This window comes from Lissotriton helveticus, chromosome 1_1, assembly GCF_964261635.1.
Source record: "Lissotriton helveticus chromosome 1_1, aLisHel1.1, whole genome shotgun sequence".
NCBI lineage: Eukaryota > Metazoa > Chordata > Amphibia > Caudata > Salamandridae > Lissotriton > Lissotriton helveticus.
Genome location: NC_136057.1, coordinates 399,807,604 through 399,820,740, shown reverse-complemented (window position 1 = coordinate 399,820,740; position 13,137 = coordinate 399,807,604). Strand labels below are relative to the sequence as shown.

The following is a 13,137-nucleotide window of genomic DNA, read 5'->3' as shown; positions in this document are numbered from 1 at the left end:
TGCTAACTGCATACGGGACACTATCCCTAACCCTAAAAAGTGATGGTTTTGACTTGCCAAGCTTGGGTGTGCACTTCATTCCTTAAATGGTGGATCCGCAGGTATTCCAGTGAGTCTGTACAGAGTTATTTCCAATAGGGTTTTGTTATTACTCAATGAAAAAGTGCTGTTTTTAAAGGCTAAGTCGACGATGTCCTGTTTTCAAAAAGCGACCTGCATTTTGCAACATCAGATCTCTGTATCAGGGTCACCAACCCAGTAAGCCATCTTTTTGTTTATTCTATTTCTTAAACTTATTTAAGAAACGCCACTGCCACTTTTAAGACTCTGGGCCTTATTACAATGGGAGTCGGAAACCCTCTGACCGCAGATCGGAGGCGTTCTGAGCCTCATTGCGGTTTCAATTCCACCTGCCTAATTTCAATGTAGCCGGTCAGAATTGAAACCGGACGTTCATTCCGGCTGGCTTCCTATGTGGTCAAGAAGCCCTTCGACTAGTCGGAATCGGCATGTAATCCCTATACGACGGCGGTCAGCCGTCGGGATTACGATGCTCGGTTTCCGACAGGCTTTCCATACCGGGCTTTCTGACATGGAAAGCCTGTTGGAAAACAAGTTTGGAGGGACCTAGCAGGGACCCCTTCACCCTGCGGTCTCCAGTTAGGAGCCGAGGGGCATTGTTAATTCCTGCACTGTGTGTCAGGCACCTTGAGATTAACAGAATCTCCCATTTCCCTTTGGGAGCTTGTGATACAGCAGGTTTGTGGCTGCAGCACAAGCTCTCATAGAGAAATGGGAGTATGTGACTGCACCATGTGCTGTCAGATCGTAATTGCTGTGTCGGTACTGCTGGCCAGAGGATGGTCGGTCCCGAGACTGCGACGGTGTCGGTGCCAGTCAGAGGCAACTCCGACTGACATTGTAATCCAGCCCTCAGTGTTTTAATCAAACAGCTCCTTGTTACTCAGAATATCAGAAGCTTGTTATTTTATTTCAGTTTTATTAAATTTTTGATACCATCCTTTCCAAACAGCCAATAAAATTAAAAACACACTTAAACAGTTAAAAATAGTTATTACTCTTCAAGAAAAGGCATAAAAAGGATAATATATTTAGCCATTTCTGTACAAAAGAAAAGTACTAGCACTTGCTTTGTTGGTATTCATTTTGTCTAAATAAAAAACAGCCGCAAGTATTTTGTGTTTTCCATCCAGAAGATGGGATATTGGGCAGTCATGGAGAGACCACAAGACACAGTCTACGGACCGTGATGTCTGACCTGTGGTGCCCAGTCCTCTTTAGGGTGTGGACCAGAGCGCAGCACTTTCCTAGGTCAACAAGCACTGTGTCACCTCTCGAAAGTTAGTGTCCCTAGAAAGACTGGTAAAAGCCATATTATTTTACAGTATAATTTAACATTTGTGTTTTTTCTACGTTTACATCCTCGGACTCCATGCTGTGCAAAAACGTCCCTGCTATATTGCTGAAACCCTGGTTGAAAAACTTATCTTGTTTTAAAACTTACATTCTTTCCTCACATTTTTATTTTTAATGCCCCTCTCCTTCTCTTCTACCTTCTGCATGCCTCATATCTTTGTAGAAAACTCTAAATAACCTGCCTATCTTAAACTCCCTTTCTTTGTAGCCATATCCCTACAACCTAGCATATGTTTATTCCATCAACTGTTTGGGTCTCACTTAACCCCCTCTAATGAGCACAACTAAGTCCTTAATGTACAACATAGAAACTGGAGTCAATTCATTGAATGGTTTCTTTGAAAGCAAAGGACTAATCCCTATAACCAATGGACTGACATCTAATTGTATGCTCACCGGAGGCATACTACTCGCTGTAGAGCACTGCAACGCCTTGTCAGAGCTAGTAAGTGCTTTATAATTGTAATTTCAATTCGGTTCCTTCCTCTAAAGAATTATAGTTTTCTTGTGATCTCTCCTTTGGGATTGGTAAATCGTCCTCATGCTTAACACAGATTTCCATACAAAAGGTTTTTCTTTTTAAAAAAATGGTAATTTTTTGTCACTGTGAAAACTCCTTGCAAACATGCATCATAGCTCTGGTATTCCATATAGCAGGGTATTCTCGATCCAACAAAACTGGATCAAATGGTATCCACCTAGTATGGCAGTGAATGAGTGTTCCTATGTTTAGAGCTATGGTCCTAATTATCTATGAACATTTAAAATGTAATATTACTCATGTAAGCAGGAAACCGACGGAACTAACTCAATATGCAATGATATTTACATAGTGGTTTGGAATCAGTGCTTAATTTGAGCCGGTGGTTTCCAGCGCTCAGCACCAGCACTTAATTTTCAACACCGTATTTATGACAGTCTGCTACATGGTGGCGCTGATCATATAATTTAGAAATGAACAAAAAAACGGTTGTTTATAAATACAATATACATTTAATATTACTAATACCTTTCTCCCAGCCATTCCTTTAGCTTTGGGGACCTGAACTAATCTGAACCGTCGTACTTGCAGGCGAGAGAGATGGATAGTAGTTGTTTTGGCAGCGATGACAAGGGCGATGGGTGGTGCAAGCTGCAGTGGCCTCCTGGTCAGGTCCCTGGCACTTATTTTACAAATTAAACGCTGGCTTAGTCCTGTGAAATAATGTTAGCTTCTTCTTCCTCACGAATCTGACGTTTTGAGTGAAACCCAAAATTATAATGTAGTACACAGTTCAGCTTCAACTTTTTTGCTTAATCAGAACTTATTTGGTTGTTATTTTGTGCAGATTTAGTATGGTGTTTGCTGCTTTATATGCATCTTCTTCCTATTCACAAATATATATTTTCCAACAACAATTTTCTTCTTCCTTGTAATGCAGGTAACCGTCACCACTATTGGCTACGGCGACAAAGTACCACAAACATGGATTGGGAAAACCATAGCTTCCTGCTTTTCAGTATTTGCTATCTCTTTCTTCGCTCTTCCAGCGGTAAGTCCTCCTTAGAAGAAGCACCTCAAATCCTCTGTCATTAGATTGCTCAATAAACTCAAGTGTCATTTGTAAAGTTAAAGACAGACCCCCCTCTCCCCACATTTTGAACTGGAAATTAAGATCTATATCAACAAATGAAAAATACATGTGTTATGGAAATACAGATGTACCCTAGCTTTCAAAATGTCTGTAGGAGTTTGGACATAATCACATTAATAACCAATTGCAATTCCCATTTTTAACATTAAATATTCCATATGAAACATTTTATGCATCTCAAAACTGATATGTTTGTGTTACCTTTCTTCCTATTGTCGAGTTTGCAGTATCTAACTGTATGGCTCTTCATTTCCTGTTGGCTGTACAGTGCCCTGATTCACCGTGGTTGGCTTGTGCTTCATATTCACTGACATGATTAAAATAGAAAAAAAGAGAGAAAGAGCCCAAGATTCCATCGCTTAATTGCAAGGAATCAAGAAAATGATGTCGTTTCTTACATCATATTGTTCTCATGAAGCTAGTTTTGTGTGCGAAGTCTATCAACCCACCAGTTACAATTGTATTTTATTTTCTGAACTTTTGGCTTGGAGAGAGAAAGGCTCATCTGGTGAATGTTGGATCTGCGGTCATGATTTCAACACAGTGGAATGCTTGTGTTTTCAGAGTCTTTTTGAAGTGGGCCCTGGTTGGTTTCACCTACGCAGCAAATGCTGGATACACACCTGATTTTTTTCCCCAGTGGAACAGTGAGTTTTCTGCTTTGCAATTGAACAGGAAAGGATCAAAAGTTGGAAACAGTGACTAGAAATTACTACACGGACTGCAGGATTTTCTCTGTGGTTAGACCTTGGTTTGACCAGTATTTTAATCGAACATTATGAGAAAGGTTTCTTATATAAGCATCGGATGTATATAGTGAAAGTAAGTACTATAATACATAGGATCAATGAGTGCTTGTATGATAATAAAGATGGGTTATAGATAGTATAGGGTGAGGGGACCAGGAGTGCTTGCTTTCCACCTTTGGTTTAGCTCTGCACACTTTGTGGGGTTTTTGTGCAAAAGGCAAGGATGATCTAGGGTTGCAGAAATAAGAAGAAAGGCCAAAGATTATGTCAAGTAAAAGGAGGCAACTCGCAATTTGGAAAGTTATGCCAAAGGAGAGAAATGATGAGAAAGGGGGAGGATGAACTGAAAACTGATATCTTGGGGCCAGATGTAGGTAAATTGGATTTACCGATTCATAAATACCGAATTTTACCCATTCGGTATTTACAAATCGGTAAATGCAATGTAGGTATATTTACCGAATTTTTTACCGAATCTGTAACATTCGGTAATTACCGAATCGATATTTACCGATTCGGTAATTGCCATTGATTCCTGTGGGCCATGAGGCCCATAGGAACCAATGTCAATTAACGAATCGGTAAATACCGATTCGGTAAAATTACCGAATTTACAAGGGGGACAGGGTGTCACTTTGACACCCTGTTGCACCCCAGATTCAGGCTTGTGTGCCATGTGACACACATACATGCCCACAGACATGTATGTGTGTCACATGGCACAGGTGTACATGCACAGATGTGCATGTACACAGAAATTCGATATTTACCATGCAATAGTATTACATGGTAAATAACGAATTCTTAGGGGCCTGTGGCACTGTTTCCAGTGCCACCTACATATGGATTGACCCATTCGGTAAATATACCGATTCGGTATTTTACAGAATCGGTAAATTTACCGAATTGGTAAATTTACCGATTCTGTAAAATATAGGCCCCCTACATCTCAATCACCAAATACCGGTCGGTAACGGCCGAAATCGGCCGTTACCGACCGGTATTTGGTGACCTACATCTGGCCCTAGGTGTTTAAATCTTTGTATATGATAAGCAATTCTGATAAGAAGCTGTGATTATATAGAGTTACATTTGGTCAAATTCTGTCTTATTTCTACGCATTCTGGTATTAGCATGTTTCTCTCATTGCTGTCTTGCAAGTCCACAGAGGGGGCTTGTTATACCTGCTGCTCAGCCAGTGTGACTGGTATGTGGAATGTTGGTGTGTGGTGATGCTGTGGAATGTTGGAGATTTGTTTGTAAACAAGGGAGATATGTTATACCTGTTGCTCAGCCAGTGTGACTGGGGTGAGGAATGTTGGTGTGTGGTGATGCTGTGGAATGTTTGAGCTTTTAGAGAGTGGGTTGGAGAATGGGCTGACCAGCTGGAAGGCTGCTCCTGGTGGGGCTCTTCATGATAACAACTTAATAAATCGTTCTACCTAATCTACACCTGGACTACTGGACTTCTTTTAATTACAACATGGCTCCACTGTGTTTTAATTGCCCACTAGCCCAGAGCAAGATTCACCTACATATCAGGAGTGGAGAGTGACTACTGTCCTCTTGGGAGACTACAGGGTGTTAGCAACTGATACATAGTGCAGGTGAATTGACCTTTGTATTTGTTCTCCTGCAATGTACATCTACTGACAGTATTGGTGAAATCCCTGCCGTCTCCTATAACTTTGATTCTTAGGTTCCTCTTGGTAGGGTGTTGTTGGATTGCCTTTGTGTAACATACCTCAATACAATGTATGGTATTAATGGAATCGTCCATGACAACACATTCTATGTATGTGAATTATATTGTGGAATGTTTTCTATAAAGCAAAGGGTAGCACATGGCACACACAAAGGTGCTTTGACAGTGACTAGTCTACTTACATTTCAGTTCCAGTACACTTAAAAAAAACCTTAGCTAATCAGTATCCCGACACTTGAGTATCTGAGTGCAATTAGTCAAGGCTAAGAAAAGGTTTTTAATTTTTCTTCGAGAGGTCTTGGCTTTGTAGTTGTTTTATATCAAAAGGGAGAAGGTTCCAAAAGTGGCTTTCGGCCATTTGCAATTGCATGCCTACTATAGTACTTGTGTAAGTCTGGGAAAGGTCCAATAGATTCTCATTTAGTGATCTAAGATCCCTCTCAGGAGAATTCCGATAGACTGAATGTATACCTGAATGCTACCCTTGTGTGTCTCTTCATACCAGTGTTGCAAATGACTATCCTGATGCTTGTAACATGTAAGATTTTAGTTTTTTCCTGGATCACAGCAGGGAATGGCATTGCCTTACATGAAGGGGGGTGCATTCCACAACTCAGACCATCATGAGCCTAGAAGGCTCTACCTCCTACAAACATTGATTTAAAGCATGGTATGTCCACCATGTGAGCTTCTAAATTTCTTGAATGACGGTCATGCATGGATCCAAAACTTTATATGCCTGATGTATTAAATGATTTTCTGGTTGCATAGCCTTCGGATTCACAACATCCTGAATTGCATTGTAGAAAATATAAATAATGAGTGCAATTCAGAAGGCACTAGCAGATGGATGAAACGCATTTGGCAAAGACTTATTCGCTCAAGGTTTGAGGTGACTAGGATGACATTGTTTGGGGCAATGAATCAGAATTTCAAGTACATCACAAGAGATGTACCAAGATAAGAACACTGGAAGTATCTTGTTTGTGCCCAGAGTTAAAGAAAAAGTTTGAACTTACTCCAGTTTATGCAGCTTTAGAGGAGTATTAGTTTTGAATGCACCCCCTGTTCAGCACTTCGCTGTTTGTTGTGCCATTTTCATAGCGTGGACTTCTGTTTGTCGGAGTCTTTCCAGTGCCTCCGCCCCATGGGAACATGAACGAGTTCCTTACGGGTAGCATGGTGTGTCGTGCTGGTGGTGGCAGCTGACCCCCAGATTACTACATGGTGCACAGAATGTCGAACTTGGGCTTCTGCTACTTTGGGTGACCATGAGTGCCAGGAGATCCCATTGGAAGGCAAAGCTTGACCACATAAAATGTTAAATCCAAGATGGTGGTCTCATTGTTGGTTATGACATGATGTTACCAGGCCAAGATGTGGAAGAAACTCTTCCTGTTTCTGGCCTATAAAAGGAAGAAACTAACACTGGTAGAGGCATTCCAACGCATTTCGTTCCGTGATTTGGAATTGTTTTGGGGGGGGGGGGGTGTTCAATGCCACCTTGCTATACACCGTTGTCCCTGATTTTTCCCAGCATATTTGGATCAGTCTTTGGGATCTGTCTCTAAACGTATTACCCTGCTATGCTTCTTTCTCCTTTCTTATATGAAGGGAGTTTGATGCCTTGCTGGTTATTTACATACACAATCTACATTATGGAACAAGATCTACTAAGATTGCGAAAGGAGAGTTTTTTCCAATTCGGTTTTATACTCCTGGCTCTGACCCTCAAAAGAAGATACTTGTCGCCTTACACAATATTGGTCTGTGCAGGATATCACAGTGGGCACTAGGAGGAAGCGACCTTTCCTTGTGCAATCCTAAAGGGTACCCAGCAGTCCCTGACATTAAGTCTTTCTCAACTCTGAGATGTACATATCTTCAACAAAATTCAAAAGTGTATTTGACAGTTAGACGTTGAAAAAATGCATCCACTAGCACTCTAGTTCTGCTAAGAAGCTCTCAAGTGCCTTAATGAACATGTATTTGTTTTTGTGCAATGCACTGTATGATGCTTACTGGAGTATCGTTTTTGGTGTTAGCCAGTGGTCTTTGTAAGCACAACCTTGTCTCTGCAGTGTGTAGGCTACATTACTGGTACCGTTGAAGAATTGGGTACATTTCAGAGCGGCATACTTGACCTTTGTTTCTGCACTAAATGGTCCCCATACATTTCAAGGAGAGAGTGAAAGATTAGGGGCCAGATGTAGGTGGCCAATTACCGGTCGGTAACGGACAAATTCGGCCATTACCGACCGGTAATTGGAATTTGAGATGTAGGGCACTCTATTTTACAGAATCGGTAAATTTACCGATCGGTAAATTTACCGATTCTGTAAAATACCGAATCGGTATATTTACCGAATCTGTAAATTTGATATGTAGGTGGGACTCTTCTGAGTCCCACAAGCCTTACCGAATCGGTATTTTACCATCAAATCCATTTGATGGTAAAATACCGATTCCGGTGTGCATGCACATGTGTGCATGCACACCTATGCCATATGACAGGCAGACCTGCCCTTAGGGCATGTTTGCCTGCCACATGACACTCGAGCCTCTTTTGGGGGTGCCAGAGGGTGTCAAAGTGACACCCCCTGCACCCTTGTGAAAGTCGGTATTTACCGATTCGGTAAATACCGAATCGGTAATGCCCATTCATTCCTATGGGCTTCAAAGCCCATAGGAATGAATGGGCATTACCGGTCGGTATTTACCGAATCGGTAAATACCGAATTTTTCCGATTCGGAAAAAAACCATCTGGATTGTCCTACATGTCCCCCCTTCATATTTACCGACTCTTAAATACCGAATCGGTAAAATTCGGTATTTAAGAGTCGGTAAATATGATTTACCTACATCTGGGCCCTAGGTTCCTGATAGAACCCACCCTTCCATTGCCAGTACAGGTCAGCCACCGCTATGAGGCAAAGGACCTAAAATGTTGTATCACTTCATGCTGCACTTCAGTCTAAGCTCTTGTAATCAGTTGAGGGAAGTGCAAAAACATCTTCGATGAATCTATCTTTTGTTTGATTGATAATTTGTAATGAGAATTAGCTCTCATCACTTCCTAGGCAGTTGCTGCTAGTAGATCACCCTCCAGTAGATGACTATCCGATCAATAGATCCTCACTCCCAGGTAATGGAAGATACAGCGTTCCCAATATAAGATTCCCTCTATGTTTAGTTGTCTGTCAAAGGATCATGGACCAGATACTTATGGGTCTTGTCCCAGTTCACCGGAAGGCCCAATACTGCTCCAAACTTAGCGAGCCCCACCAGAGAACCTTTGATGTCAGTGCGCTCCCCTCTTAGATAGGGCAGCAGATCATCCACATACAGTGAGATGTACATAATGTCATTATCTATAGGAAGTCCCCAGTAGGACCAGCCCTGCTGGAGTGTGAGCACCAAAGCCTCTACTGCTAGTGCGAAGAGCACCGGGGATAGAGCACAACCCTGCCTAGTACCTCTTTCGATGTCTTAGGCTTCTGATATGAGGTACCCAGTGTAAAGCTGAGCTACTGGGTCAGTATAGAGGAGCTTGATTTATAGGAGGAAACCCCTTCCCAAGCCCATACTTGTCATGAGAGTTTACAAGTATTCTCATCGAAAAGAATCAAAAGCTTTTTCCACTACCAGCACCAGAGCTCTGGGGCTGGTCGTAGCAGGAGAATGGAGGACATGTATCAATTGCCTTATGTTTGGAGCCGTGCAATGGGTCAGGATAAATCCAGACTGATTCGAGTGTTTGAGGCCCTGGACGTGGGGTCAGAGCGTAGTGGCCACGATCTGACCAAGGATTTTGTCATCCGCATTTAGGATTGAAAGAGGTCTATAGGGGGAAACAAGATCCTCCTCACTTCCTTGCTTGAAGTGGTACCAAGAGGGCCTCGCACACTGTGGGGGCAGAGTCCCCTGGCCTTGGGCAGTAACATGGATTTTGGTCTGCCTTGGGGCTAATATATCACTGTCTGTGTAATAAAACCTGATGGGCAAACCATCTGTGCCAGGGGTTTTGTCCCGGGCTAGAGATTTTATTGCTCCTCACACCACTTGTACTTGGATATCCTCTCCCAATGCTGTTGCAGTCTCCCCCTCTCTCACTGTCCAAGCATTCAGGACATAAGTATTCAAAGCCTGAGGGCTGTGGTCCAGGGGGGGGGGGGGGGGAGTGGGAGGGAGAGTGCCTTATACATTCAGTATTAATTTCACCCTGGGTATTTACCTGGACTCAGTCGGGTCCTGAAACAGTCACGATTTGGGGCCAGCTGTGCGACAGGTTGGCATGTCAGGTGTGCAGAGTGCCTTTTTTCCCATTCGCTATGGGCTTTGGCAATTTATTGCCAATAATCATACCTAAGCAGTCTTTCCATTAAATCTAGCAGGTTTTCTTTTGCTGGTGGCAGTTGCAGGCATTTTACAGGGTTTTAGAGGTCTTCCATCTCCAATCGGTCCACCAATTGTGACTGCTATAACAATTTCTTTCAGCAATTGCCCCCTGATCCAGATGACTTCCACGATGCAATGCCTCTGACCACTACATTGAAAGCCTCCCATTCCATTAGGTCAGAAGCGGTGATCTCCTCATTCTCTGGAAAGTAATGCTGAATAGTGGATGCCAGAGTATTCCTAAATACCTAGTTCGCCAGGTCTCTGGGTTAAGCTTCCAGGTTGGTATAAGCAGCCTGTGGGGTCTCCCAGTGCTGCACCAACAGGAGTGGTTTGTGATTTTGGAAGGTTTTAGTCAGATATTTGGGGTGCTCCACACCATGACTCAAGGATCCCATACCAAGAAACACATCCAGTCGCACGGATAGGTCTCTCTGCTGGGGGTTATGTGTTCTCCATACATCTGTCTGTTCCCACTCCTGTGTTCAATCGTGGAAGGCCTCAGTCACTAAAAGAGGGTGGGATCTACCAAGAGATGGGGTCGCAATACAATTAAAAAACCCCCACCACCCAAGGTTAACTTAGGAGTGTAGTGAGGTGAGGTGCCATCGCTCTCAGGAAGGCAAGTTTGTCTGAATTTGGGGTGTAAAGGTATATTAGTGCCACATCCCTTCCCTCGAGTCCCCCCGAGCACATTGTAATGCCCCTTTGCATCTAGTTCCTCGATTTGCACCAGGAAGGTACCCCTGGTAGGATCAAGATAAGTACTCTTCGGGCAAAAGCTGAGTAATTTCTGTGGTAAACCCTACCCTCTACCTCTTTTGGAGTGTCAACCCTTATGACTTGGTGGGGTGTGTTTCCTGCAGCATAGCCACTTGCACTTTTCGATGTTTTATGTAGATCTGAAATTTGTATCTCTTAGTTGGGGAATTAAGGCCCAGTGCATTCCAGGTGTGAAACTGAATATTGGAGCATGTGCTTGTCATCACGTATCCCACCATGAATCCAATACTTTGGGTTGTGCTCCCCCATTCAGCAACCCACTTTCTGTAATTTCATCAGCAGGTGAGGGAAGTAACCATACAATATAATCAAGAACCACTTCAACAATCTCCAACTGTACCCCCCGCCGGAGGATCACGTTGTGATGCATTGTTCAAACTGTTCAAATCCCACTGTAACTTGGTGTGGTAGCAGAGGCCGGCAGGTCCCCAGGTCCATGCAGCACTCCTGGTGCCACTAGATAGCACATAGTGTCAGACCCATCATGAGGCCCTCGCCCAGGGCAATCATGTAAGATATTCCGCCCCCTTTATATTCTTATGGCGATAACATAATGGCTGTATGGGTGGAATTCTACCTGTTATGGTATATTGATGCTTATGAACATTGGGAAATACCTAAAGTCAAAGGTCATATTATTTCATCCGCCATGCCCAAAGTAACTTGTCGCAACTGCAATCTTGTCTCTGGTCCAGTGGGACTGCCTATGATCAAGTGGGCCTCCTCATTCGAGCTCTAGGAATCTCCCACTCCTTCCTCACCCTGTAACAGTGCCGCTACTGCATCTCTCCTGCCTTCCTGTGCCTGCTGCTGCATGGGACAAACCTTGCCTTGACATGGTCGGTGAGAGCCCTTGTGTCATTGAATACCTGCCACTGGAGGGTTCAGGCAGGTGCAGCCCCCTAAGTCATACGTGTCAAAAGCTGCCACGTCTCTTCCGGTGTAGTAAACAATTTAGATTTTCCATCCACTTGGACATGTATCTCAGCCGGCAACAGCAGAAGCTCATAGCTCATTTCCAGCTCTCTCATTCCCTATTTTGCAGCCAAAAATAGTGTCTGCTATCGCTGCAGTGCTGATGTGAAATAAGAGAAAATGGAGACAGGCATATTGTTCACTATGAAGGGGCGAGTAGTACGTGCCTGCCAGAGTATAAAATCCCGAACCCTGTTGTAGCGCAACTGTGCTATCACTGGTCCACCACAGGCTTGGTGGCTTAGCTAATAGTCCATGTCCTCTTTCAAGGGCATTAATGTTGTGTCAGATCCTCAGGTGTGAGCACCTTCTGCAGCAATTTTTCTGGCTAGGTGATCATTGAAGACCCCTCTATGAGCTCCGGCAATCCAATCACCCTGATGTTATTCCGCCTGGCCCTGCTCTCCTGGTCGTCAATCTGGGTCTTCAGTATTTTAATCCTCCCTGTCATATTGTTTAAGTTGGCTGCACGAGCTCTGTGCTCAGGCCCCACTGTTTCTAGATCAATTTCCACTATCTTGAGGTGGTCTGCCATTTTATGCTGTTTGTCTCACAATAGGCCCAGGTCCACTATTGGTGAGGCAATCTTGGACTCCAGGGCATTGTGTCTGGAGCCTATGGCATCGAGAATGGTGTCTAGCATTTCCTCTGGTGGAGGAGAGGCTTCTAGATATACCACCAAATATGTGGTGCTGCACAACTCCTAGGGGGGCTAAGGGAGTGAGACGAATGACTGTGTCCTGGCCCAGTCAGTAGGTGAGAAGCAGAACTAGCCCTGGAGTCTCCCCTCCCCCAACCGTGAGCCCGTCCCAGCACTCAAGAGCAGCTCATGTCTGTTCCGGAAGGAGCAGGGGGATGCCACTCCAGCACTCCCCCATCTGTTGTGTCAGGAGGCTGAGCACTCATATTGCCCAGCCCCCACTGGCCCTCTCGGTCTCCACCCTCGGGCTCCTGGGTGTCACTGGTTGTAGCTGGCGATCTACCCGCAAGTAGCCACCGGCACAGCTCACCGCAAAGCTGCACCGCTTCCGCAATTCCCCACATGAGGGGGTGGTGTGGTAAATAAAATATTACCCTGTCATAATTTCTATACATAAACAATGCATCATGCAGTAAATGAGAGGCAGAGTCCGTGGTATCCGAGTGAAAGGGCTTTATTCCAATAACTCGAGTTAAGGGAGAATCTGTTCCATCACCTCTAAGGTTTAGGAAGGGTCTTCTAAAACATTATTTTCTGATTACATATTTATACGTGCAATCTTGTACATAGGATGAAACGCTCCAGGCAGAGCAAGAGAAAGAGAGATAAGAGCATGTGGGCGTGAATATGGGTGTGCATTAGAGGAGGAGTCATAGGTGGGTGGATACATGGAGGGGGTTGCATGGCAGTCTGGAACTTTGCCCTACTTGTGCGTGCAACTTGATCATGACGTGCAACTGACGTGTGACTGGGGG

At 44.0% G+C, this 13,137-nt stretch overlaps 1 protein-coding gene across 1 annotated transcript in view; it reads left to right on the top strand.

Moving 5' to 3' along the window:
- The window catches only part of LOC144762279 (potassium voltage-gated channel subfamily KQT member 1-like), an 862,620-nt gene that overhangs the window by 788,921 nt on the left and 60,562 nt on the right, over positions 1-13,137 (top strand). The window contains exon 7 of the mRNA XM_078647419.1: positions 2,859-2,969. Coding sequence (XP_078503545.1) covers positions 2,859-2,969 — 111 coding nt within the window. The remainder of the gene's footprint in view (positions 1-2,858; positions 2,970-13,137) is intronic.